The sequence below is a fragment of the Vicugna pacos genome, chromosome 11, assembly GCF_048564905.1.
Source record: "Vicugna pacos chromosome 11, VicPac4, whole genome shotgun sequence".
In the NCBI taxonomy this organism is placed as follows: Eukaryota; Metazoa; Chordata; class Mammalia; order Artiodactyla; family Camelidae; genus Vicugna; species Vicugna pacos.
In genome coordinates, this window is record NC_132997.1 from 76,583,221 (window position 1) to 76,610,747 (window position 27,527).

The window sequence follows — 27,527 nt, forward strand, 5'->3', positions numbered from 1 at the left end:
AAGTGGCGCCCGAACAGGGACCTGAAATCTGGAGGAGTTCGCTGCAGTGACCGCCGCGGAAAAAACGGAGAGCGCTCAGTCTTAAAGTGAAAGTAAGTCTCCGCGGGGAGTGTATTTGAGAGTATGGGGCAAAATAATAGTAGAGGCTTATTTGTACGGATGCTTAGAGTTATGTTAAAAGAAAGAGGAATTCAGGTTACAAAGCAACGTTTAGAACAATTTCTTGTTTTTGTGGAGGAAATTTGTCCTTGGTTTCCAGAACAGGGCACTGTTAATTTAGAAACCTAGAGGGTTGTTGGAGTTCGTTTAAGAGATTATTATACAGCTAATGGCCCAAATAAATTGCCGGCTACTATTCTTCCTTTATGGCAGTTAATTCGAGATTGCCTCGATCCGGCGACTGAAAGAGAGAAATTAGAAACAGTCAAAATAGTAAATACTGAACCTTCTGCTCCACCTGATCCAGGTGACAAGAAATTGCCCTCTCCATTGGCAGCAAATGTTGGTGACAGTCCTTTTGACTCAGAATTAGACCCAGCCGATCAGGAGAATTTAGAAGAACAAGCTGCCCAATATCACAGAGATGAGGACCCCTGGGGCATTTTTCTAAGTGAGGAAAATAAGAATTTTGATATGACAAAATTTAAAGATATTATTGCAGAATGTGTCCGACAGAATATTTCAAAAGAAAATCATAAGGCTTTGCCCCAAATTTCTTCTCCACCTCCTGAATATACACTTCCTGTACAGGAGGAAGGGACACATAAGCCTGTTGTTTTAAGTCCTCTACAAAAGGCCTTACAACAAGCTACTAAAGAAGGAGAACATATTCCTGGATTTTCTTTGGTATATCCGGTTCTTGAAGATGCTCAACAACAAAGATATTACGAATCCATTCCTTTTAAACAGTTAAAAGAATTAAAAATGGCCTGTGCTCAATATGGTCCTACTGCACCTTTTACCCAGGCCATTATTGAAAGCTTAGGAAATCAATATTTGCCTCCAAATGATTGGAAACAAGTAGCTCGTGCTTGTCTGGAGGTAATTTTCTACTTTGGAAATCAGAATTTTATGAAAATTGCGCGGCCACAGCTAATATTAATCAACGGCAAGGTATTCAGATCACCTTAGAACAATTAACTGGAGAAGGGCAATATCATGATACCAATTCTCAGCTAGGATATTTGCCTGGAGCTTATCCTCAAATAAATGCGGCAGCATTAAATGCATGGAGGAGATTACCAAATTCTGAACGTAAAACGGAGGATTTGTCTAAAATTCGACAAGGTCCTGATGAGCCATATCAAGATTTTGTTGCTCGTCTTATGGAAACTATTGGTAAGGTTATAGGGGATGAACAGGCAGGAATGGTCTTAGCAAAACAACTAGCTTATTAAAATGCTAATTCCGCCTGCCAAGCAGCCCTTAGACCTTACAGAAAAAAGAGTCATTTAGCTGATTTTATATGAATTTGTGCTGACATAGGGCCATCTTATGTCCAAGGAATAGCCCTAGCTGCTGCCTTGCAAGGGAAAACTGTAAAGGAAGTCTTATTTCAGCAAAACCATCCCAAATGCAGTTTTCAAGGAACTTCCAGAGTTGCTGGACCCCCTGGTAGTTGTTATGCTTGAGGCCAATTGGGGCATTGAGCAAATCAATGCCCTAAAAGGGGACAACAACCAACGGGCCAAGATACATTAGTTACGAGCCCAGGTTTATGTCCTAAATGTAAAAAGGGAAAACATTGGGCCAAAGACTGTCGGTCTAAAACTGACATAAATGGACAACTTCTGAACCAGGGAAACTGGGTGAGGGGCCAGCCCCAGGCCCCAAAACAATGTTATGGGGCAATTCAAGCAACCTCTCAGATCAGTCACAATCCGTTTCTTCCCGGACAAGTATTTCAGACCTCTATAGAGCAACCCCAGGAAGCGCAGGATTGGACCTCTGTGCCTCCACCTACACAGTATTAACCCCAGAAATGGGAATGCAGGCCCCTCCTACTGGAATTTATGGGCCCTTACCTCCCAACAGTGTGGGGCTATTGCTAGGACGCAGTAGCACGACTTTGAAAGGATTGTTAATTGCTCCGGGAGTAATTGATTCTGATTTCGAAGGAGAAATTAAAATAATGGCTCACTCTCCACAGACCATAACAGCCATTCCTGCAGGGCAACGTATTGCTCAATTAATTCTTCTACCCACTTTTACTATGGAAAAACCCAAAACTGAACGTAAAAGAGGCACTGCAGGCTTTGGCTCTTCTGACGCCTATTGGGTACAGCAAATAGGCAACCAGAGGCCCGAATTAACCTTAGAAATTCAGGGAAAGAAATTTAAAGGAATTTTAGACACTGGAGCAGATATCTCTGTGACTGCCTCCTTTTATTGGCCTGAAAACTGGCCCAAACAGGTTGCCCTTTCTATGTTACAAGGTATTGGACAATCACATAATCCAGAACAAAGCTCTGCCTTCCTCTCTTGGAAGGATGAAGAAGGACATTCTGGAGTGTTCCAACCTTATGTTCTTCCTGGCTTGCCTGTTAACTTATGGGGAAGAGATATTATGTCCAATATGGGGGTATTTTTATATAGCTCTAACCCCACTGTTTCTCATCAGTTATTATCACAAGGACTATATCCTAATAAAGGCCTGGGGAGACATAATCAAGGAATTACCCAGCCATTACAAATTAAAGGAAAAAGAGATAGGACAGGTTTAGGGTATTTTTAATGGGGGCCCTTGACTGTCCTGCGACTCATGCAGACCCTATTGTATGGAAATCTAGTCAACCTGTATGGGTCGATCAATGGCCCCTTTCTCAAGAAAAAATTGCCGCTGCAAAGCAATTGGTGCAGGAACAGTTGGACAGCGGGCATATTGCTCCTTCTAATTCACCTTGGAATTCACCTATATTTATTATTAAGAAAAAGTCTGGAAAACGGAGATTGTTACAAGATTTGTGTAAAGTAAATGAGACTTTAGAGTTGATGGGTGCTCTACAACCTGGCCTGCCTACTCCTATGGCCATACCTGATGGAACATATAAAATTATTATTGATTTAAAAGACTGTTTTTATACTATTCCCTTATATCCTGATGATTGCAAAAGATTTGCATTCAGTGTTCCTTCCACGAATTTTAAAGAGCCTATGCAACGATATCATTGGCTGGTTTTACCCCAAGGTATGGCTAATAGCCCCACCTTATGTCAAAAATTTGTTGCTAAAGCCTTACAACCTATTCGTTTGAAGTATCCAGATGTTTATCTAATCCACTATATGGATGATATTTTAATTGCACATTTTCAGGAGGGCTATTTTTTAACTGTATTTGATCAAATGCTAATAGCCTTAAAGTCTTCCGGCCTTCAAATTGCGGAAGAAAAGGTTCAACGATTTTGTCCATATGCTTATTTGGGGTTTCGACTACATAAATTTACTTTTCAAACCCAAAAAGTTCAGTTACGTACTGATTCTTTAGTAACTTTAAATGATTTTCAGAAATTTCTTGGCGATATCAATTGGATTCGCCCTTATTTAAAACTTTCTACAGGGACTTTAAAACCTTTATTTGATATCCTTAAGGGAGATACCAATCCTCTCTCCCCTAGGAAATTAACAACTGAAGCTTCCTTAGCTTTACGGGAAGTAGAAAATGCCATTGAAAATCAACAATGCACTTATTGTGATTATGCTCAAGAATGGGGTTTATTAATTTTACCCACTCCTCATATGCCAACTGGAGTGCTTTATCAACATGGCCCTATGTATTGGATACATATGCATGTTTCCCCTTCAAAAGCGTTGGCTGCTTATCCCGACTTAATTTGTTCCTTAATTGCAGAAGGATGTACTGCCTCCACTTTATATTTAGGCAAAGACCCACATTATATTACAGTTCCATATACTAAAGAGCAACAAGTTCAATTACAGCAATTTAATGATTCTTGGGCCCTTGCTCTGGCCCATTTTACAGGACGCATTACTACCCATTATCCTGCCGATAAGTTAATTCAATTTGCAAAATTACATCCATTTCTTTTCCCAAAAAATACTGTTCTCTGCCCTCTTTCCTCAGCCACTACGGTATTTACCGATGGGTCATCCAATGGTATTGCTGCTTATATTATAAAAGATAAAACTGTATCTTGGCAAACTTCTCAAACTTCTGCCCGAATAGTAGAGTTGTTAGCCGTTCAAGCTGCTTTAATAGCAGTTCAGCATGTGCCCTGTAATCTTTTCTCTGATAGTCAATATATTGTTCGAGCCTTACGAATTTTAGAAACTGTTCCTTTTATTGGCACTGTTAATTCCTATGTTAACCGCTTATTTTTTGACGTGCAGCTTCTTATTCGCAGTCGCCGTCATCCTTGCTATTTTGGTCATCTCCGAGCACATACTAATTTACCTGGCCCTCTTTCTGAAGGTAATGCTAATGTTGATCGCGCCACTCAGCTTTATCCTGCCCTTGAAGAAGCTAAAAAGTCTCATGCGTTTCATCATCAAAATAGTCATAGCTTGCGGCTGCAATTTAAAATTCCTCGTGAGGCTGCTCGTCAAATTCTAAAAACCTGTCCTTACCTGCCCTACGGCATTTTCTGTGCCACATTATGGGGTAAATCCCCGCGGGCTTTTACCCAATCACCTTTGGCAAATGGATGTTACTCATATCAAAGAATTTTGTAACACTCCTTTTGTCCATGTTAGCATTGACACTTGCTCAGGGTTTATTCATGCTACTTTGCAAACTGGAGAAGCAAGCAAACATTGTATTAATCATCTTTTAAAGTGTTTTGCTGTCCTGGGTAAACCTCGGGTACTTAAAACTGATAACGGTCCCGGCTATACTAGCCGGATGTTTCAACGCTTTTGCCAGACACTTAAAATTGAACATAAAACTGGAATTACCTATAATCCTCAAGGGCAAGGAATTGTGGAACGTTGTCATCAAACTCGTAAACATCAAATTCATAAATTAAAGAGGGGGGAATTATATCCCCTTACTCCACAAAACTATTTGCATCATGCCCTTTTTATTTTAAATTTTTTGACTTATGACATCAAAGGCAATTCAGCTGCTCAACGTTTTTGGAACCAAAAACCCTCTCATCACCCTTTGGTGAGATGGAAGGATCCACTTACTAATCAATGGGCTGGCCCTGATCCAGTTCTAATGTGGGGCAGAGGCCATGTTTGTGTTTTTCCACAGGATGCCGACACGCCGCGCTGGCTCCCGGAAAGGCCGGTACGCCAGGCGGAGGAGAGCGGTGATAAAACACCTTCAACAACTGCAGATCCAAAAGAAAACACCCCTGCCGACGATTCAGCAAACCAACAACTGATTCAACAAGCGAATCAGATAAGCGAGAACAACTGAAAATCCACAAATGTCATTAATGTTTCTGGTCATTAGTTTGGCATGTACCGTTGCTCTTAAGCCTTTTCCTGGTGCCCAAGCAAATGTATTTTTGTCCTGGGCTCAATCTTATGCTGAATTCCATAATACATCTGATTGTTGGGTTTGCAGTGCTATGCCGTTGTCTGTTGGCAGTTTGCCTTGGTGGGTTATGCCGGTTACTAAACATGAATTTCATGCTATATGTGAGTTGCTTTTACAACAGAAACAAAGGTATTTAGGGCTGCACCCGCAAAATGTATCTGCACTCGTTTGGTGCTCTATAAAAGTTATGCATTCTGAATTTTTCTTTGACCTTAATGCTACAGAAGAGGAAGCCATGGACATTTATGAAAAAGCCCCACAACAGGCTAAACAACGAGATGCAGATGTTTCCGGACGTCTTATTGGACAGTATTATCAAATATGGGATGAATATATGTGGATCACCCCAGAGACTGGACAATTGACTAACCCTGCAGATACTTGCTGGGAACAAAAAGAACAACCTTGCGGGTATAATGAGAGAAATTTAACAAAGAAAGACTGGAAGTATTTGGGGTATATATCACAGAGACTTTGTAAATGGACAATAGATGTTACATTTATATGCAGAAAACCTTTTAAATGGCCTGGATCAGATTGGACAAATCCTGGATATCGATGGGCTGCGCCTAATGGGACAAAATGGATATGTGGAACTAATGTATGGCCATGGCTGCCTCTTGGTTGGGTGGGACGATGTACTTTGGGTTTTGTTATAGCACCAGGAAGGATTGTAAAATCAGTACAAGGTGTCCCTGCCAATATGCCTAATTTGCACGCTCGTTGGAGCAGAGCTGCTTTTAAATGGTATGATTACCTTGCTGCCATATTCATCCCATCTCTAGGAAATGTTGATATTATGACTAAGGTAAATGCATTGACGAACTTTACACAAAAAGCATTGGCTGATGTAAAACAAGCTGTAGAAGAGTTAAATGCAGAACTAAAATTTATGAGAAAAGCAGTCTTACAAAATAGGATGGCTCTTGACATACTTACTGCAGCACAAGGAGGAACCTGTGCTATTATTAAAGTAGAATGTTGTGTATTTATACCAGATGTATCTGGAAATGTGTCTCAAGCTATGGAAGATATGCAAGAGCAGATAAAAAATATGGATTCCCCTGTGCCATTTGTTTCAGCACAGTGGTTTGATTGGTTTAAAAGTGATTGGTGGAAACATGTTTTAGTGATTGTGATAATTATTTTGATCTTAATTTGTATGGCTCCTTGTATACTTTCTTGCCTGTCGGAATTTTTAATACAGTGCATGCTTGCTTTTAATCGCATCCATTGGCGGTCTCAAAATTAGCAGGGTGTACTAGGTTTGAGATGAATTGGCGTTTTTAAAACAATAAAGGGGAAGTTGTGGGGAGCCACTCATGACCTGAAGACGGCCGGCACAAAACAGGATAATAAATCCTGAGTGCTAGCGTCAGGCTTTGAGGTTGATCTATCAAAGACAATCTCTGTCCCGCCACCCCTTTGAGATGTTTGCGCCAAGGAATCTTAAAACCTCAGGAACATCCTATGCTAATGAGACACTAATGGCCTTTGGGCAAGAAGATACAGTCAGCATACAAGTTACTGATCTAAGGCTATGGTGGTTTATGGGAACAATACACAAGTTAATGATTTTACTACACGCTATCAGGTGGTCTTAAGTTTAGAAGACAATGCCTTTGCCTACGTAAAAGAATGCACACTCTAGCTGGTTGAAATTGTATAAATTAACTGCTGAAAATAAACTCGTCGTCCATTCTTGGTCTTGCGTCTTGCAGACTTAGAGTGCGACCCTCTCAACCCCACCTTTTAGTGTCGTCTTTCTTTTCTCAGTCCTGCAGCACAGGTTTCTGGACCTGCTCGTTGTCGGCTGGCTCCGACAGACTAGTAAGACAGGAAGTCCAGAGACTTTTGGTTGCTGTTAATAAGGGGCCTAGTCCAGTAATAGCACATTGAGTGGCCTATGAGTGAAATCCTCACCTGACTTAGGAATGAGCATTCCTAGCACCTTTGGACAAAATGGTCATGAAATGCCTCCCAAGCCATGGTTGAACTGATGATCATGGGGGTCCCTGCCAATTAAAGTTGGCACTTGCCATCTGCCTCTGCAAGGATTAGGTCACAAGCCACTGCAATTGCTGACCTTCATCACACCCTGAAAGGAGTTCAGGGTGGAGATCAGAAATGAGGCCCTCTGTGCTCTGGGAAAACTAGTGAAACAGGCGTTCAGATAGATATGTTCAGGAGAAAATTTTATGGGCCCAAATTCTTGCATCTTCTCATATCTAGAAAAGCACTAAAATCATTCAAGGTGACATCTGCTTTGGCCGTTAAGGAGAGAAATGCATTTGAAAGTCAAAATGGAGTAACTGTACTTCAGACATCCGAGGTAAAACTAAGTAACCATCTTAGACGTGATTTCAGACATGTTTACCTATTGCTGAGTTTTCAGAGCTGTGTCAGACTTGGAACATCACCAGCCATTTTCAAAACAGTGTCTGCTTGAAACTGATAGCTGCAACCTTATGGTTTCAAGGTCTCTTCTTGTAATTACTAAGTTTTTAGACAACGAACTTGCTTTAGATCAGATATTAACAAAAAAGGGAGACGTATAGTGGTCAACACTTCCTACTATATACATGTAAATACCACATCAGAAGTTAAAATTAGACAACTGGCTACCTGGCTACAAATCTCCCCAAAGTGCCAGGTCCAGACTGGGTTTCAGGCTTATTATCCTGAATTCCTCAGGGAATGAGATCTATTTTGTCTGTTAAAGTTCGGGTTGTCATTCCTACTTTTAACTGGATGTTACACCAAAATGGAGGACCAAGGGGTTGATTCTTAATCATATTAGACTTGGATTCAGGACTCAAAACTCTGGAATATTTCCAACTCGGTGTCTATTCCCCGAACTGATTACTCCCTGTTTCAGTAGGAAGTAGCCAGAATGGCTGTTGCCCCATTCCCTGAAAGATTTGGGGAAGGTTGAAAGAAAAAGGGGGGTTGAAGCCAAGTCCCCCTAAAACTGAGTTACTCTGCTAAATTTATGATTTCTCTGTCTATCCAAAATGTTATCCCCTTCTTGACCAACACCTGTTCTCCTCAAGACTGAGAAATATCAAAGAAAAGGGGGAATTGAAAGGGAACAGGACCTTGTAGGCCATCCCCCCAGCTTCTGCCTCTTGTTTATAGAAAAACTGAAGTCTCCCAGGCCTCCCCAAGTCTTAGAAGAGCAGGCTCAAGCAGTTGGTTAGGCCAAGCCTGCAGGCATTGGGGGATGGCAACAACTCTGACCACCTATCTCAACGATTAACTGAGATTACTCCCCCATTTCCCTTTAAAACTGTCATGGCTGAACAGAATTTTTGGAGATGGTTTTTTTGGGGAGGTTAAAGCAACTTTCCTTTTTGTTACCAAGGCTCTTGTCCTCAAGATTATACCTCTGCCCCTCCCTCAACTAAGTCTCAGGAGGCAGCTGCAGAGAAGAAATAAAAACTGTTTAGAATCAACAGAGTACCCCTTTTCTGCTCTGGATGACCAAAAAAAAAAAAAAAATCATACCATGGCCTCCTGGTTCCTAAGTAAATCTGGAAATTCCAACAAGTGTTACCTATCAGGAATCCCAGCCCCTCCCAATCATACGCTGTGGTGGAAACCAAGAGGCAGCAATCTCTACATGGAAAATCGAGCTCTTAAGGCCACACAACATTTAAATCCATTTCTTTCTCCCTTGCCTGCCCTAAACCTGGCCACACAGGGGATTATAATCAATCAGAGCAGGTATAAGAAGAGATCAGAAGTCTATTAGAGCAGAAAGAAAGCATCAGAAAATGGGATGAAGAACTTGGTGGGCAAATGCCCAATGTCTTGCCTTGGCTATTGCCCTTCTTAGGCTCTGCCATTATTATCCTGTTAGCCCGGCTTATTGGGCCATTTTTAATCCAAATAATTTTCTGCTTCATTTCAAATCATCTCCAGCAGCTTCAAAATAAGATTCTGCTGCTGTATGGATGGAAGCCTATCCCAGGGTCAGGTTATCTGGATTCAGAAAAGATAAAGAGACTTCTACCCTGGTAGGCAGACCTACACCCCTGTACAGCCGGAAGCAACTACAGAAGATAGAGCCCTCCGTCCATTTTCCCAAGATTCTTGAGTATGAAGTCTCTCAGGGGGTAGGTGAGAGAGGTGGTTAGGCAGGCTTACTGACCTGACTGATTAACAAGGGAAAGGAAGTTGCCAGCTGATGAAAAGGTAGGACATTTCTCTTATTCCACAGCTGGCTCCTTAAAATCCAAGGACATACCCCTGTATCTCTTCCTTTGTCGCTGCCAAAGTTTCTACTAATTGCTTTTTGTTTCAGGGCTGAGCTCTGAGGGAGGAAGGAGCCTGTAGCAGAAAATTATTAATACCAGCACCTGAATGAAGACAATGATGGCAGAGCCTTCTAACAAAAGGCCCTGCAGCCCATCCAGGGCTGGAGCTGTCCCCACTGGCCATCTTGGCTGATGGCTCCCCACTCCAGCGCTTCCTTTCCCCGCTCGATTCTCCCTTCTTTCCTTCTCTCTGCTTGTACTCTTTCCTTCCATTTCCCCTTCTGAATAACAAAGCGGCCGTTCACTTTGTCCCTCTGTGTTTGCTGTGTGAATTCTTTCACAGCCATTGGCAAGGACCCACACTTTGGTGAGCTTCCTAATTTAGGGGTCCCTCTATCCGCTAACAGAATGACAACTGATATTTATTGAAAGCCCTCTATATGCCAGGCACTGTGTTAAATACCTTATTTGTTTTCTACCAGTCTCACAAAGGCAGACATTATCCTTACTTTATGTACAAGGAAATCAAGGATTCCAGAGATTTAAGTATCTTGACCTATATCTTGTGAAAGGCACATGTCTAATAACTGCTTGCACTATTATTTGAAGCAAGTCATCTTATTCCAGGCCCCATGCTCTCTCTATCACCATTGTGCCTTCTCTAATGTAATGACTCTATGTGATCAGTTATCTTCTGCCATCATTACAACCACATGAGGGATGGGGGCTCACCCACAGACATTTCCTGAACCTCCAATAGTTTTCTGTTCCTTTCTTTGTTAATTCTAAGTATGCTCTGTCAAAAAAAAAGACATCTTCTATGAAGGTTCCTCAAAAAATTGAAAATATAACTACCATATGATCCAGTAATTCCACTTCTAGGTATTTGTTCAAAGGAAATGAAATTGTTAGAGCACACAGATAGCTAGATATGAGCCAGGAAAGGGGGACACAGGCCTAATGGCAGGAATTGGACAAAAAAAGAGAGGGGCAAGGTGCAAAATGCAGGAAACCATACATCATGTAAACAACAGGGCACTGACACCATGCACCAACACATGATGATCCAGACTGAATAAGGACAAAACCCCTCCCGCCTTCAGGAAGGTGGAGTTGGGATAAAAATCAAGGAATATGACTCCAAACCCTTCCCTCCCCGATGAATACTGCACCCACTCATTTTTGCACTCTATGTAACCAACTTGCCAAAGAAACTCAGGGCAGCTGCTCACCTGAGCCTGCCCACTCTCCTCTTGAGAGCATACTATCTATTCCTTAATAAATCCTCACTTTACTTTCTTAACCTCCATATCTCGTCTCTGAATTCTTTCTGCCACGAGACAAGAACCTAATCACAGTCAACAAAAATCACTATCTCAAAAAGATATCTGCACCCCTATGCTTATTGCAGTATTATTTATTATAGCTAAGATATAGAAACAACCTGTGTGTCCACTGATGGATGAATGGATAACGAAAAGGTAATGTGTGTACATATGTACATAGAGAGAGAGAGAGAGAGAGAGAGAGAAACGCTGCATGATCTCATTTAATTGTGGAATCTTAAAAAGCAAACAAACAAAACACCAAAAAAACTCCTGAACTCATAGATACAGAAAACAGATTGGTGGTTACCAGAGCCAGGAGGTGAGCAAAATGGGTGAAGGTGGTCAAAAGTACACATTTCCAGTTATAAGATAAATAAGTCTTGGGGATGTAATGTACAGAATGGTGACTATAATAATTAATACTGTATTGTATATCTGAAAGTTACTAAGAGAGTAGATCTTAAAAATTCTTATTACAAGAAAAAAAATTTTTGTACCTATGTATGGATGGATGCTGACTGAACTTACTGTGGTAATCATTTCATAATATATATGTATATCAAATCATCATGTTTTACACCTAAAACTAATACAATGTTATATGTCAATTACATCACAATTTAAAAAAAGACTTATTATTCTTGATCTCCAAGATTACTTTAGGCTTTCCTGTTAATGCAAGATTCACCAGTCTATGAACAGAACCTTAAAATCCACCAAAAAAAAAAAAAAGCAGAGTGAACAGAGGCATGCATTTCCTTACAACCAGTGATGGATAAAGAACATCCAATTGACATTAATGGCTGCGTAGATGCAAGTCACCAAAGGCCAAGGGTCTCTGCTCTCCCCCCCAGTTCCATGGTGACCAGACCCAGCCTTGTCCTGGCTCAGAGCCGCTCCTATATGGGAGCCAGTCCCAGGTGCACCTTTGAGATAACAATACTGTCTCCTAAAACAAACAGCCATTGTTTCCACACAAAGACCTTCAGTGTTTCCTCCATCAACAAAAGGCTACAGCCATCCTGCCAAGAAGACAAAGGGCTGGAAGTCCTTTCAGAATTATCATGATAGTGGGAGGGAAGGGGCAGAAGCAGGAAGATCACCCCCCTAGCAGCTTCTCTGCTCAGGAATAGGATGGACTCTACCCACCAGAGACCGTTCTGAATTACTGATCATTCTTGGACTACATAATGACAATAACAATAGCTTCCTAATCTGTGGGACGGAAATAATATCTATCCCTTACAGGATTGCAGTCAGAATCAACTGAGACAATAGATGTGAAAGCTCTTTGTAAGGTTTAAAGGGTTGCACACCTGATATGGTTATTATGAAAAGATTGATAGCTTTGCCCACAATGCCCGTGTTAAAAAGATAGATCTATTTTAGCCGGATGAGACTCCAGATAGCCCTAGTGTCTAAACCTACCTAGTTCCTAGAATAAAACATAAAGGAGAAGAAATAGGGTCAATACGATTGACCATTATAGTTTACTAGGGCCCATCCCAGGCCAAATTGCTGTGCAGGTGCTGCCTGGCTTAGCTGACTTTTCTTTCCAGCCCCAGGAACCCACATCTGAGAAATGAGCCCCTTGATGGCTGGCCCCTCACCTAGGGTCTAATGTGCCAAACTTTACCTCCAATCCTATTCCTTGCCCCACTTAAGACATATTTCTTATGCAATTTATACAAAAATAAATACATAAATATTAAAACACGAGAAAACTGTCTAGCCTCAGTAGTAATCAAAGACAAACAAATTAAGGCAAATTGTACTATGTTAGGCCTATTGAATAATAAAAATTATAAATGAGAATATCCAACGTTGATGAAGTTGTGACAAAATTGGTGTGATCTTACAGTACTAGCCGCATCATAAATTAGTATGATTGCTTACAGAGGCAAAATGACAACACATAGCAAGCACTAAGAAGATACTTTTGTCTTTGGCATAGTAATCTCTCTCCCTGGAAATTCCAAGGCAATAATTGAACAAAAGTGGGGGAAAAAAGCAGCATGTATAGTATATATTTTAGTTAACTGTGGTGTGAATGTAGTCATTAAAATGAAAATATAAAAATTACTTACAAACATGAGGAACTATGATATAATTGTAAGTGAAACTGTACAATATGATACAACTAGGCCAAATATATAAATATATGGATAAGACTGGTAATGGGAGAATATCTTTGATGTTGTGGTGGTCGATTGAGGGTGAATTATATTTTAAAATGCTCCTTAATGTTTTGATATCACCTTTTAAATACAGTGATAAAAAGAAAAGTAATCAGCTAGTAGAATTCTCTCGAGAGTCTGCTTCTTTTAGGGTAGGGCAGGCAGTTACTCTTGCTAAGATGTTGATGGGTGACAATAATTAATGTGTAGCATATTTGCATGCAAAGAGTCTGCTCGGAATTTGAGTCAGGCTAACAATCACCTAATTGGATTCCTGCTTCTGCCACTTACCTGCTGTGTGGCCTTGGGCTATTTGCGATATCTAAACCTTTCCTGATTTGTAAAATAGTGATAAGAGAACCAGTTTCGTAGACTTATTGGGAGTGGTCAGTGAGATAATGTACATGGTGTAGTGCTAGGCACATTGAAAAATTATTTCATAAAGGTTTGCTGTTAGTGCTGTTGATGATAATGATGATGGTGGTAGTGGTTGTGATAAACTGAGGTCTTTTGGAGAAAATGCCTTAAAGGTTTAATGTCAGAAGTGGATGCTGCTCAAATGATACTATCCCTAAATGTGAAGCCAAGTACAAATTTGAGAGGTATTTTTCAAATAGATGTTTTTAAAAAACTAGACTTTAATTTTTAGAGCATTTTTAGGTTCAAAGAGAAATTGAATGGAAGGTAGAGATTTCCGATATACCCTTCACGTCCACACACACACAGCCAGAGTGGTTCATGTTATAATTGATGAACCTATGTTAACACATCATTATCATCCGAAGTCTGTACTTCAGGCTTCATTCTTGGTGTTATACGGTCTATGGGTTTGGACACATATATAATGATATGTACCTACCATAATAGTGTCACACAGAGTAGTTTCACTGCCCTAAAATCCTCTATGCTCCACCTGTTCATCTCCTCCTCCCCCTGGACCCTGGCAACCACTGGTCCTTTCACTATCATCATAGTTTTGCCTTTTCCAGAATGTCATACAGTTAGAATCACAGAGTATATAGCCTTTTTATATTTGCTTTTTTATTGAAAGGTATTTTTAACAACCAATCTAAAAGACCAAGTATTCTGAAATTCCACTAGATAACACAAAGATAATTACTATCAATAATGGTGTTAGATTCTTTACACATGCTATCTCCATAAGATTAATACTGTCAACCTTGTTCTACCAGCAAGGAAGTACCTAAAGTCACAAAACCAGTAAGTGAAAGAGCTGGTATTTGAATCCAGTTTGTCTGACCCCAGTGTTCCTGTCTCTCCATTATGCCACAGGGTTTATCTTAAGACCAAATATGGGTCCTGGAGCACCTGAACCCAGTCGTAGGAACTGATAGAGAAAAGCAAACCAGTAAAGTGCATATCCAACCACATGTCATGGCAGCTCTTAGAAGGCAGCATCCTCACAACAGTGTAAAATGACTATACTTCAATAAAAATATATTAAAACAAAAAAGACAGCATCCTGATTGAACAACATAACAGCCGCCCTACTTTATGCCAGATTCTAAGGCCAGGGCTCGTATCCCAGTCCTTTGGCAGGAGAGCTTAGCACACTGACTAGCAAAATTAGGTGGGTCTAGTTTAGTGTTTCTTAACAATTTTTTGTACTGTACTCCAACCCAGGAGCCTCTTTAGACACTTTATCCTAATCACCCACAATTCTAATTACATTTTAATACTCTACCTTTGCTTATGTACTGTGGCCCTTTGGAGAGCCAAAAGCTATTGAAATATCTAAGTGGGATATTTCTTGCCATCCAAGAAACTACTTCCACCCCTTTGGGGACTATAGCATTCCGACTGAGAATACATAGTCTAGCTGCAGGTGGCCAGAACTCATGGAGGCAGACAAAAAGCTGAGAGGCCAGAAAGGTGAGGAGGCCACAAAGGTGAGGACCTTGGAGAGCACCAAAAAAGCCCTACTGAGACAATATCAGCTCAACACTGCCTGAAGATCTGCCTGAAGGAAGGAAGGGACTGGAACAGGATGGTGTCTAGGAACCTGGTGTTAGTATCATTTTGTTACGTGCTGTAGGAGTGATCAGAATGTGAAGGCCTCCAAATCCTCTTTTATAAGATAGTTCTTGAGGGGGCTGGTACTTTGTGGACAGGGACTTCAATTCTCAAAGTCAAAGGCAGTTAATGGTATATCTTCAGGTAGTTTAATGATTTCAAGGTCTTTACTGAGAGCCCAATTTCATAGGAGTTGGAGGTTTTCAGAAGTTTGAAGGTATCAGGTTAATTCTCCCTCAACCTCCATCACTGGTTGGGTTCATGCCACTTCAGTTTTGTAGTGTCTGTTGTGAACTGAAAATAATAGTATGTATTATTTATCATGTGTTAGGCACTGTGCTGAGCATATTCATGGGCCATTTTATTTAAACTTCACAACAATCTTATTAGGTGGATATGATCGTTACCCAAGTTATCCAAGGTTAGCAAACTTGCTCTGGACCACACAGCTGATAACTGGAAGTGCCAGGCCTTGAACCCTCTGGGGCTTCAAAGTTCTAGTGCTTAACCAGCGTGCTTTACTTCCACTAAATTGACTCAGTGGCCTTGATAAGGTTGTTGTGAGGGTTAAATAAAATATCCATTCCTATACTTAGCACAGGACTATCTTTTTCACTCAACTTCCCCAGAGATATTCTCTGACCCCAAATCCAGGCTTTTGTCCTCTTCCCAGAATTAGAAGAACTCAAGATTTATCATGTCACTCCTGTGTTTATAGATCTTCAATGCCTCCCCTCCAGGGTACGCAGGATAACATCCCAATTCCTTATCATAACTTATAAGGCCTTTCATGACCCACTCATGCTTAAATGGCCAGCCTTGTCATCTTTTACCTCTTTGCTCTTCAAACTCTTTGCTCCAGCTGCACTGATGCACTCTCACTAAACGGTGCCCTCTGTCACTTCTGGGGCTTGGCATATGCTGTTCTCTCTTCCCAGAAACTTCCCTTGCCTTCACCACATTTTTGGGGAGCTAAATCCCCCTCATCTTTCAGATTTTAGTTCAGACATCACTTCCTCTGCATGTCATCACAGATTCCCCAAATATGCACACAACTGAAGTAACAGCATCACAGAACTCTACACCGGTCAGATCACCCATGGAGGACTTTGTCCAGTACTGGGCACATTTAGATCAGGACTGGAGACAGGCAACTAAGATGGTGAGCATTATGGAATATTTTTTACTATATGCCAGACATTGAGGTAATGACTGCATGGGTATTACCTCATGTAAACCTCACATAATCCTATTGGATTGGATAGGTACGGATGAGAAAGCTGAAACTCAGAGAAGTTAAGCAACTTAGTCAAGGTCCCTCAACTGGTAAATGGTAGAGCCTGGGGTTTGAACCCAAGACTGTGTATATTCGGAACCCTTGCCTTCAATCTCTGCATAATACCACCTCTAGAAACCATATTATAATTACTGATTTAGTGAGAGATTAGAAGATATTTAATCCAGAGAACAGACAACCTAGGAGAAACATGATAAACATATTCATTCACACAGTTGAAGGGTTGTCGCTTCGGAGAGCAACAGGGAAGTAGATGGCTCAATAGAAGAAAGTTCTCGAGAGGGGAAGGTGAGCCCTTGAAAGGTCTAAGAATCAGTTATCTTTGCCTATCTCAGTCCAATGTCTGGCACAGAAAAGGGAGCTCCATGGATGGAAGGAAATACACCTGCCCAATAGTAAAAGGGATGCCCCATGAAGAAGTGAAACCCCCATGGAGGCTCCCCAGGATGCGGCTGCTTGGTCACCTGACAGAGCACCACAGGAGGGATCATGGAGAAAAGATTTCTGCATCCTTGAACTAGATGACCTCTAAAGCTTCTGGCCACTCAAGGATTCTATAATTATCAGACCGAGTTTATGACTCAGACTTTGGCAAGTCACAGTCCCTCTAGCAATGGACAGTACATTGAGATCTCAAAAAGTGGAGAACACGAGTGGGTTGGACTTCTGGGTTTCCAGAACCCAAGCTTTCACTCTCTCCAGTCCCATACAAAAGAGCAAGCATACTTCACCCTAACTTTGGAGAGCTAGAAACTTCCTAATCTTGCTCCAAAGGCTAATCTGAAAATAGAAACACTTGAGTCATTTATACAGACAGGCTCTGCCTGTCATAGTCTGTCATAGTCCTTCCCAGCAGATGGTTAAGACGAAAAATCAGTATGTCAACAAATGAATTTCTGACAGTCATTTGCTGAAACGGGCTCCAAAGAATGTACACTGGGTCGACTCCTATTCCCCACGTGTACTGTCTCCTTTCTTTCCATGCTGAAGGCCTGTGGTAAACACTCAGCACTGTCCCCTCCATCCCCATGAAGTGAGTCTCAACAGAGGACAGCCAAAAGCAAGTGCTTTCTGCTCAGCTTTCCTAGAGGGCTCAAATAAATGTGGATGGCTCATAAAGGCAGTGAAATTTGTAACCAAAACTTATGTTATCAGACTTTCAGATTCTACTTGCAAAAGACCCATGCATCCTAAAAAGAACTAGCTGGGGTACAGAGCCACCTAGAAATGGAGACACCTTAGTTGTATGGTTCAAGTTGCCACTTCACTCAACACACACCTATACATACAATTCTAGGAGACTAGTTGAAATTCACTTGCGCAAAATTTTAAAGAAACAATTAACTAAGTATAAAGCATGCTTACCTATCGGCCTCATGGCATGTTTGCTCCATCTTTATTATTATCTACAGTTCTTTGACTCTATCCTTCCATAGTTCACCGATCTATCTTTTCACTTGGCCTCTCAACTTGGAGACCAAACCTTCCCAGTGTGCACCTATAGCTACAGCTTCAGATGAGCTTCCCTCAATGCCTGTGGCATGGCGGCCCCTCACATGGGAGAACCGTAGCTGTATTGACCACCACACCATTTGCATCTTTAACCCTTTTATCAAGGATCTGAGCTGAATATTTTTCTTCCTGCCTCTAAAGAAATGCAGATCAGACATTGTATAATAACTACATGAAACCCACCAAACCATATTTTTCCAAACAGAAAGGAGTGGCTTCCATTTTTTATGGAAGGGTGAAAACTTCCACCTGCTGATTGAAAACAGCTAAGTAGGTACCAGGAACCTGAACTTAAAAAGTGGATTCCCCTTGTAACTCTTGACAAAGCAACTTTTATTAAAAGTTTTCCAACAATATGCCTTTTTCCTCTGAACTCAGTGACAAACCCTTTTTAATCAAAATATCTTAAGCTGAAAAGGTACACAATAGAATGTTATTATTGATCTAAAGATTTCGGGTACAGCCTGCTCACACAGACGGATGCTGTCCCCATAGATGCTGCCCACAGAGGTATGTACATAGTTGTGCATATAGATGCTTCTCACAGACAGATGTGCTCAGAGATAGGTGTTACTCACAGAGACAGATGTCTACCAGGAACACGATGTACACCAAAAGCTCCCGCAGGGTCGTCTTGACATAAAGTTCCCGGTTCTCAGTTGTGTTCTCAGTCAAGGTTGTTCCCCAAAGTCCTAAGGGACATTGGAAAGATGCCTAAGATTCCCAACAGCAGGGGTCCCCCCAGTTACCCCACACATGTGTCCCTGGACTGACTTCCCATTTCCACCCCAGCCCCTTTCCCCATCATCTTATCCTTTCACTGAATCTGGCTACTCTAACCACACCTATGACTCTCCTTCCCCATCAAACACCCTGAGGTAGACAGGAGTGAAGGCGCTGGGTTACAGAGAATGAAGGCACAGAAAGGAGTCTTTGTTCCACGTAGGGCTGTCCAGGGGATCAGCATATCCATGTCTTCTCTCAAACTAGCCTCCACATAACCTTCTGGGCCCCCAGAGATGACTGTACTAGGCTTTCTCTTTGGGAGACCACCTGACTTCTGTATTCTGCGGCATTCAGCTCTAACACAGATAATTCTCTAATACCAAAGAGACACTGAGATTCCACCTCTTCTTCAGATCATATCCCCCTCCAAAAGCTTCTGGTGACCCCTTCTCCTGACTCTGGGATAGCAGGAGAATGCCCCCTCTACCAAGTACCTCTGATGCCATGACGGATCTGGAGGCAGCAACTGGACACCAGGGTCTTATGTATCTTTCCCTGGGGTCCATCTTTAGGCTTCTCGAGTTGGGGTGGGGGGGGCACCGTACTGGAAATGGTGCAGATATTCAGTGTCCCAGGTGGGGTGGGGGGACCGCTGTAGGCAGGGTTGTCCCAGGCTCCGCTCCCCAGCTTTTGCAGCTCCTGTCCCTCGGGGCTTTCCACAGCATTCATGGAGAATGAGGAGGAGGACCTGGTACCTCAGGTACCCACTCTCACCTGGAGAAAGAGAAAACAAAGACACAGCCCAACCGAGCCAGCAGAAGGCAAAGGAAAGGGAAGGTGCAGGCAGCTGGTCTCACACAGCCTCTGCCTCCAGCCTTTTGTAGGGAGAAATCTGGACCTGCTAGGCGGAGGGAGCAGAAGAGGGGGAGGATGGGGAGTGACGGTCAATCCTGTCAGGGACTTTCTCTCTCCCTCTTGCTGCAAGTGCCAGGGACAAGAAGAAAGAGGGTGGGAGGCAACTGGGAGGCAGGGGCTTGAGGAGGGAGAAGGGGGAACAGGAGGATGTGGAGACTGGGGTTGGAAGGAAGAAGGGGTGAAAGAGGTGAGTGCTCGCAGGGAGACGAGGGCTGCTTGCAGATGAAGCCCAGGAGGGATGGTCCGAGTCTGACAGAAAGGTGATGAAAGCGCCTTGGGAGGAGCTGGGAGAAGAGGGAGGCTGGCGGACTCCACTGCAGGTCTGAATTAATTTCCACTAAATTTCCTGAAAGGGCTGCCATGGATCGGGGTAGGGACCAAGGCCGGGCAGGGAGACTAAAATGCACTGCCTCCCTCCTAGGCTCGGCCAATGGTGTCCAGGGATCTTTTACCTTCTTACCCTGAGCTGTCCCCTGGTTGGGTGGAGAAGGGGGGCTCTCATCCCTCACTCCACCTCCACAGCTGGGTGAAAAGGATTGTGGCAGGAGGACCCCCTGTTTCAGATACTTGAGGAACAGGGTCTCTGACCATTGAAGAAGGGAAAAGCCTACAGAATTCTAGATTATCTGTATCCTTTCTTCTGAGATCTGCCCTCTTGCAGCTTATGGGTGAGCTACACTGATAGAAAGGTCTTCTTTCAGGGTGTGGGGCTCAGCCTAAGGAAGAGGTTAAGCCTTGAAGGCTAAGCCCTGATTGGAAAATGGATCACAGAGCAAAGGTCAAGGACCCTGTGGCTTGGAACTCCTTAAGGGGAGTGTATAACTGGACCCTGCTCAGCTGACAATCTTACCTTATGGCTCTGCTTAGTACTGGACCTAGAACTGTAAACGGGAGCACAAAATGCTCATCTGATCTGCTTTTTTCCCCCCGTCTCTGGCTTCTGAATTAAAACCCTGGCAAGGACCTCCTAAGCACATCCCTGACTATGCCCAGCTCTGGCCTCTGATCACCTGCCCTGGCTCACCTACAGGCATGTGTGGTGGCCCAGAATGGGGTTGGCCCCACAAGTGCAGGTGGTTACTTCCTCCTTGATGGCTGGAGTGGGGACTGCCCTCTCTCCAACTCCTGGTTCCCCATATGGGCTCCTTTATTGCTGCACTGGCCTGAAGCTCACCTTCATGCTCAGTAAAACATCAGCCTGGTGGAAGTCACCAGTCTGAAGTGTCCCCTTAAAGAGGTCCTGATCCCAGACGACCCAGGCTTGGGCTCAGCTCCTTGATAAATAAGTGTACCTCAACATCTGAGACAAGATTGAAAAATGAGTTGCTGTCCTACACCTGGGTCTGCTGCATGGATCTCCTGCCTCAGGCTCAGATACTATTAAGGGAATTAACTCTCTGTCTGGGCTGGAGCTAAGGCCACTCTGTGAGCTTTCCTAGATGGAGGAGTTTCCATCTCTTCATTTTATTGGCTAGTGAGACACACTCCCAGGTGTTTATTTTCTTTGGGAAGATAAAAGGTAAGGGATTGGGCCTGTACTGAATATTTTGTCTGAAATCCCCTCATAGTGAAGGAACAGGAGCTGCTCCCCTCTCACCCACACACTTTTCAAACAATTGCAAAAGGACTCGTGGCTTGTAAAATTGAACTTTGGGACAGAGGTGAGAAACAAGAAGCTAGCAGTATAGTCCAGAGAAGTGGGAAGAGGAACAGGAACTGGCTTCTGATTGCTTTAGGGGGTCATTTTGTATCCTGAAGGAGGCTTGTATTCTAAAGGATCAGCAGGGGTTTGGATGGACTTCAGGAGGTTCATCACAAGACAGGTCCCAGATCCCCGGGAGCTTAAGGCCAGGGGTGTGGAACTTGTCATGGTCACCTACCTAGCCAGCATTCTTTTCCCTCCTCAGTCTTGAGCACTTCCCACGTGTTGATCAACCTACAATGCTCCTGGGAAGCATGCATTATGCAACAGAACTTGAGAAATTTTCTCAAGAGGTGTTCTGCACTCTGAGGATTATTTAGTCTTACTAAAGAAGTTGGAAATGTGGTAATAAAGTGGGATCTGCTGATGATCTTATGGCCAGCAGTTCTCCACACCCTCAAGTTTCTACTGGCACTTGACTTTGCTCTGTTAAAAAGGGCAACCCATTTCATGGGAGTCCTGTGGCTCAGGCTGCCTCTAACTAGTTCAGCAAAACTCAAGAGGCTTGAACTTGAAAACAAAACTCCTCAGTCTAACTCTTGGCTCAGCAACACACTAACTGTATGCCCTGGGGCAAGTCTCTTTTGAGACTTGGGGTATCAACCTACACAGTGTTGAGAACAAGGCCTGCCCTGCTGACTTAAAGGACAATTTTAGAATTAAAATAGAAGTCTTTATAAACTGTGCACTGTGAAGCACACAACAAATGTAATGATCATACCATAGCGTTCATCCTTGTGCATTCCACTCATATACAACAGTTCATGGTTAACAGCCACCTTCAGCCAGGACTCTGTTGTCATTGTCTCTGAGGGACAAGGGTCCCAGGACTCTCTGTGTCCACACCCATTTTATTTCAGCTGACACTGACAGATTGGAATGACAGCATTTCAGCTGAAGAGTATAACACAAGTGGTCTTTGAATGAAAGCACATCTTAGAAGAGTTTCAAAACTACATGTCAAGCCTTGTGGCTTATCCAAAGCAAAAGCACCTCTTCATCATGAAGCCTCTTATCCCCTTGGTGAATTGGTCTCATTGCTTCACTGGGATTAATTTTTTGGTCACATACCATCCTCATGCAGACACCAGCAAGAGGGTTGATCACCCCATTCCCACCACCCGTCCGTTTCCTTTTTACAACATCCCCATCCCAGCCAGCTTCTTCAGTGATACCCAGATCTACTAGGCCTTGACAAAGACTCCAGAGACATCAAAGCCTAGAGAATGGAAAGCTGGGTCCATCTCCTTGTAAGTTCTCCATAGAAGTTCCCCTGGGATAAGACACTTTCTGTATTTTAGAGAAAGAAACCCTGGGGTGATTCACAGTCCAGGTTCTACAGGGAGAGGCAAGCTGTAGACCACTTTCTGTGTTCTACATAGTGACTCAACCTTTTTCACCCCCATAGACATAAACAGTAGGAAACAGTTCAAAAGAAGACATTGGAAATCACTTATCTGTAAGAAAGAACTCTTAAGTAAAAGAGTATAAGACCTTAACCTTCACCAATATACCACCAGAGTCATTTTCCTGACAAAAATACTGAAATTTGAGTAGCCCGAGTTTTCAACAACAAACATAGTGGACCAAGCAAGACCTGAAGTAGGCTAAGCCAAAGGCACTCCTTCCCTGCCTATTCTCATGTAAAACACCGCAGCACTACACCAGGGGCCTTCACAAGCCCCAGCTTCTCCATACATTAGGAAGAACAAGCCAGATCTCCTGGAAGGGTCAGGTGTATGAAGCCCTGCTGCAGCTGTCCCAGCCCAGGAAAGCAAAGGGAATGGCTTTGGTTCTGTTTCATAAGGGACCTCGCAGAGAGGCTGGAGGTGAACCACCTCCCATCAAAATGGCCCACTTTAGCCTTTTTTTCCCTTCCTATCACCTCACTGATTTAAAAGTCCTTCTGGAATACATTTTGCATCTTCCATGTATGTCTCCAAAGAGAACCCTTTTGAATGAGACCCTCAGCTTTCCTCCCATTTCCAGAGGACCCTCCTGGACATCCATGTCCATTTGTACCTCCCTTTCTACAGAAGATTGGACAGAGGGAGGGAAGCAATCACACCTAAGTGGTAGAAGACAGATGACATCACCAACAAAAATAAAGAAGTCAGTTGACTAAGCACCTGGAAACTCAGATCTGAGGCCACAATCATATCCTCTTGCTGAGTGTAGTCCAGACACTGAGGGCTCATGTGTCCTGAAGTAATCCGTCAACATGATCGTTTCTGGGCAGACCTCCTACGGTGGCAGGCAGGGTTCTGTCGCTGGTATTGAGTGTTAGTTGGGCCATCTGCTGGAGAGGGTGGAGTGAGGAAGGAAAGAGCTCCACGTGAGTTTGAGAAAGAAAGGGATGGGGAGGAGAAAGGAAGGCATGAGAGAGAAAAAGGATGGAGGACAGAGAGGCTCAGGGAAGAATGCAGTTCTTCTTCCCCAGCTGGCTGAATGTCCCAGGCCTTGAAGAGGGGAGACTGGAGCACCAGGGCAGATGCCCCTAGGGCTCACTCTGCCAGCATCATCTCAGGGTCTCAGAGCAAGCACCCAAGACAACTCCTTGTCTCAGTCTCTGAGGTACAGAAGACACATATTTTTCTATCCTGAGTCTTCATTCCAATCGTAATTCATTCTATAGATGTTAACCGAGTGCCGACTTTACAGTAGGATCTATGCTTCACTCTAGGGATGAAGCGGCAAAAAAGACCACCAGGGCCCCTGCCTTGTGAAACTTATACTTTGGTAAAGAAGATAGACATTAAACAAATACACAAATAACGGATGACTTATAATCATAAGAAGTGCTGCACGGGAGAAGCACAAGGTGCTATGAAGATTTACGGTAGGATGCCCAGCTTTCGGAGGCCAGTGAGGAATGGAATGATGATTTCTATCTCTCTTCCCCTTTCTTGTCCCTGAAGAGACATTTTTTGAGATCCAAAAATCTTTTACTGCTAGTATGCACAAGGAAATGAGCCAAGTTAAAAGACCGAACGAGGAGCAAGTTATACCACCACAAGAAATGTTAACACTTACAGTGCTCTTTACCCCTCATGGTCACTGGAATGTGAGCTAAGAGTGTATTACTCTTGCATTAGCTTCTTCCCAAAGACATGGAATCCAGCTACTGTTTCATTCCTGAAACTGGTTCTCTCTTCAAAACCTGACAAAGAGACAGATTAATAAAAGAACTAGAGCAGCTGGTGAAACTACAAATTGGTTAAAAATGTCCTCAGGTGTACTCATCTCCAAATGCACCAATTGCTATACATTACATACGTACAGTTTTTTGTATGTTGGTCATACCTCCATAGAGGTCAATCATACTTCAAAAAAAAATTTTTTTTTAACTTCCTGAACAGGAATTCAGAACCAAGAACTTTATTTTCTTTTATTCCATTGGTCTTGTAATTCCAAATCTATCCAAATACTTTTATCAGTATGACTGATAACATTTTTTTGAAAAAGCTGAGAGGAAGCCCAAATGTCCAACAATAATTTTGATTAATAAGATTAAATAAATTAGGACACATTCACATAATGGGTTATTGTGTGGAAATTAACATGTTTGAATAATAGCTAATGTCCAAAGAAAATGCTCATGATATGCTATACGAAAAATTCTGGCATACACATCTACAGAAGCCAAGTTTTCTGTATATATTTTTACTTAGATGCATAGGAAATAGGAACCAATATTAAAGAATAAAAAAATTTAGTAGTGGTATCTCTGGATGGTGTGATTACAGATGCTTTTTATTTTGTTAAGTTTTCTACAATGATCATGAGTACTTTCATATTCAGAAAAAAACAATTATTTTTAAAAAGCCAGCCATCAGTAGTTATGTTCGTAAAGTGTTGAGGTTCATTTTCATTTCAGACTCAGAGAACTGCTTGGCTGGCTGCCTTCTCCACAACAGCTCTCCATGGCAGCAAGTAATCTGTGTAGTTCATTTCTTGACATGTGAGTTATCATGCAATAGATTTGCTTACCACCTGCTTTTGCTCTAAGACTAATTGCTACTTCTTTGGAGATTGCAGTTGGAGAAGAATATGGGTGCAATGTGTAACAGGTATGAAAACAGCGACAATGACAAGCAACGTAATGAGAGACACAGCATCTCACAGTGGAAGGAAGGTGACTAGGTTCGAAAGTGGGAAGGTCAAGAGGGAATTTTGAAGGGGATGGCACTGAGATGGATTTTGAAGGACAGACAATATTTTAAGAGACAGTAATGAAGTACAGCTACCATTTATTAACCACCCACATGCCAGACACTTTACAGCACATTATCTCAGTTGATTCTCATACAAGCCTATGGGATAGCTTTTCATTATCTCTGTTTTACGCCGAGGATCAGAGAGAGAACTTACAGTGGCTTCAGGCTTCCAAATCAGGCCTGTCTGGCTACGGTGATAATGACTTCCTGGGTATCATCCATGCAGGGACAGCAGCATTTGCAAAGGCAGGCCGGTGGGAACTGGGCATGCTCTTTTGAAAGAATAATCCCACTTGGCTGGAGAACAGGAAGTAAGCCTGTAAAGAGGGTTGAGAGCAAATATGGAAGACCTCAATTGCCAGACATTTAGTTCGTTAGGCAACAGAAAGACAAAGGAAGTAACTGAATATAGTAACAAAATCAAAGCTGTATTTTATGAAAAATAGTCTGACAATAGAATGGGTTGGTTTAGGGGGAAATTGGAAGCAAGGAAATCAGTTGGAAGGTTGCTGTGCTAGTTGGGGAACAAATAACGAGAGCCTGAATTATGGTGGTGAAAGAATAGAAAGGAATGGAAAGATATTTGAGACATCCCACAGGCAAAACCTGCTGGGATTATAATGCACTTGATTGGATGGGAGGAGAGAAATCAAAGGCAGATCTAAGCATCATTCTAAGTGAAGTAAGCAGAAAGAGAAAGCAAAATACCATATGATATCACTTATATGTGGAATCTAAAATAAAAACCACAAATGAACTTATTTATAAAACAGAAACAGACTCATAGACATACAAAACAAACTTATGGTTATGAAAGGGGGAAGGGGGTGGGAAGGAATAAATTGGGAGATAGAGATTTGCAGATACTAACCACTATATATAAAATAGATAAACAATAAGTTTCTATTGTATAACACAGGGAACTATATTCAATATCTTGTAGTAACCTCTAAGGAAAAAGAATACGAAAAGGAATATAAAATATACATATATGTATGACTGAAACTTTATGCTGTACACCAGAAACTGACACAACATGGTAAACTGACTGTACCTAAATTTGTTTTTAAAAAGGTAGATCTAAGGTCTCAAACCTGGAGAACTGGAAGGATGGTGATGCTATTAAAAGGAGGATGGGGAGAAGGTCCAAAACGAGTAGGTTTCAGTAGGAAGGTGGTGAATTCAGCTTTAAGTACATCTGAGTCTAAAGCATTAATGAGACATTCAGATGATGAAATCTGAGAGGCTATTGAATAATTTGGGCTACAGTTTGAGAGGGTAATAAAGACTGGGGAGAGTATGTGGGGATCGTGGGACTAGAAGTATTTACTGGAGTCGTCGGAACAGTAAAGATTGCCAAAGGACTGGCAAGTGGTGTTGGGAAAGCTGGACAGTTGCATGTAAATCAATGAAGTTGGAACACTCCCTCACTCCGTAAACAAAAATAAACTCAAAATGGCTTAAAGACTTAAACAAATGACAGGACCATAAATCTCCTAGGAGAGAACATAGGCAAGAGATTCTCTGACATAAATCACAGCAACGTTTTCCTAAGTCAGTCTCCCAAAAACCAAAAATAAACAAATGAGGTCTAAACAAACATTTAAGTTTTTGCACAGCAAAAGAAACCATTAACAAAATGAAAAGACAACCTACAGACCGGGAGAAAATACTTGCAAATGATGTGAATGACAAGGGTTTAATTTCTAGAATATACAAACAGCTCATACAACTCAATAACAACAAAAACAACAAGAAACCAACAACCTAATCAAGAAATGGACAGAAGACCTAAACAGACAGTTTTCCAAAGAAGACATACAGATGGCCAATAAGTACATGAAAAGATGCTCAATA

The 27,527-nt window shown here is 42.3% G+C and overlaps 1 protein-coding gene across 1 annotated transcript in view; it reads right to left on the bottom strand.

Moving 5' to 3' along the window:
• The window catches only part of PKD2L1 (polycystin 2 like 1, transient receptor potential cation channel), a 47,634-nt gene extending 27,784 nt beyond the window's left edge, over nucleotides 1–19,850 (bottom strand). Inside the window, 2 exon segments of the mRNA XM_031682733.2 lie at nucleotides 18,689–18,802; nucleotides 19,331–19,850. Of these exon segments, the coding sequence (XP_031538593.1) occupies nucleotides 18,689–18,802; nucleotides 19,331–19,565 (349 nt within the window). The 5' untranslated portion in view covers nucleotides 19,566–19,850.
• Nucleotides 19,851–27,527: the final 7,677 nt, after the last annotated feature.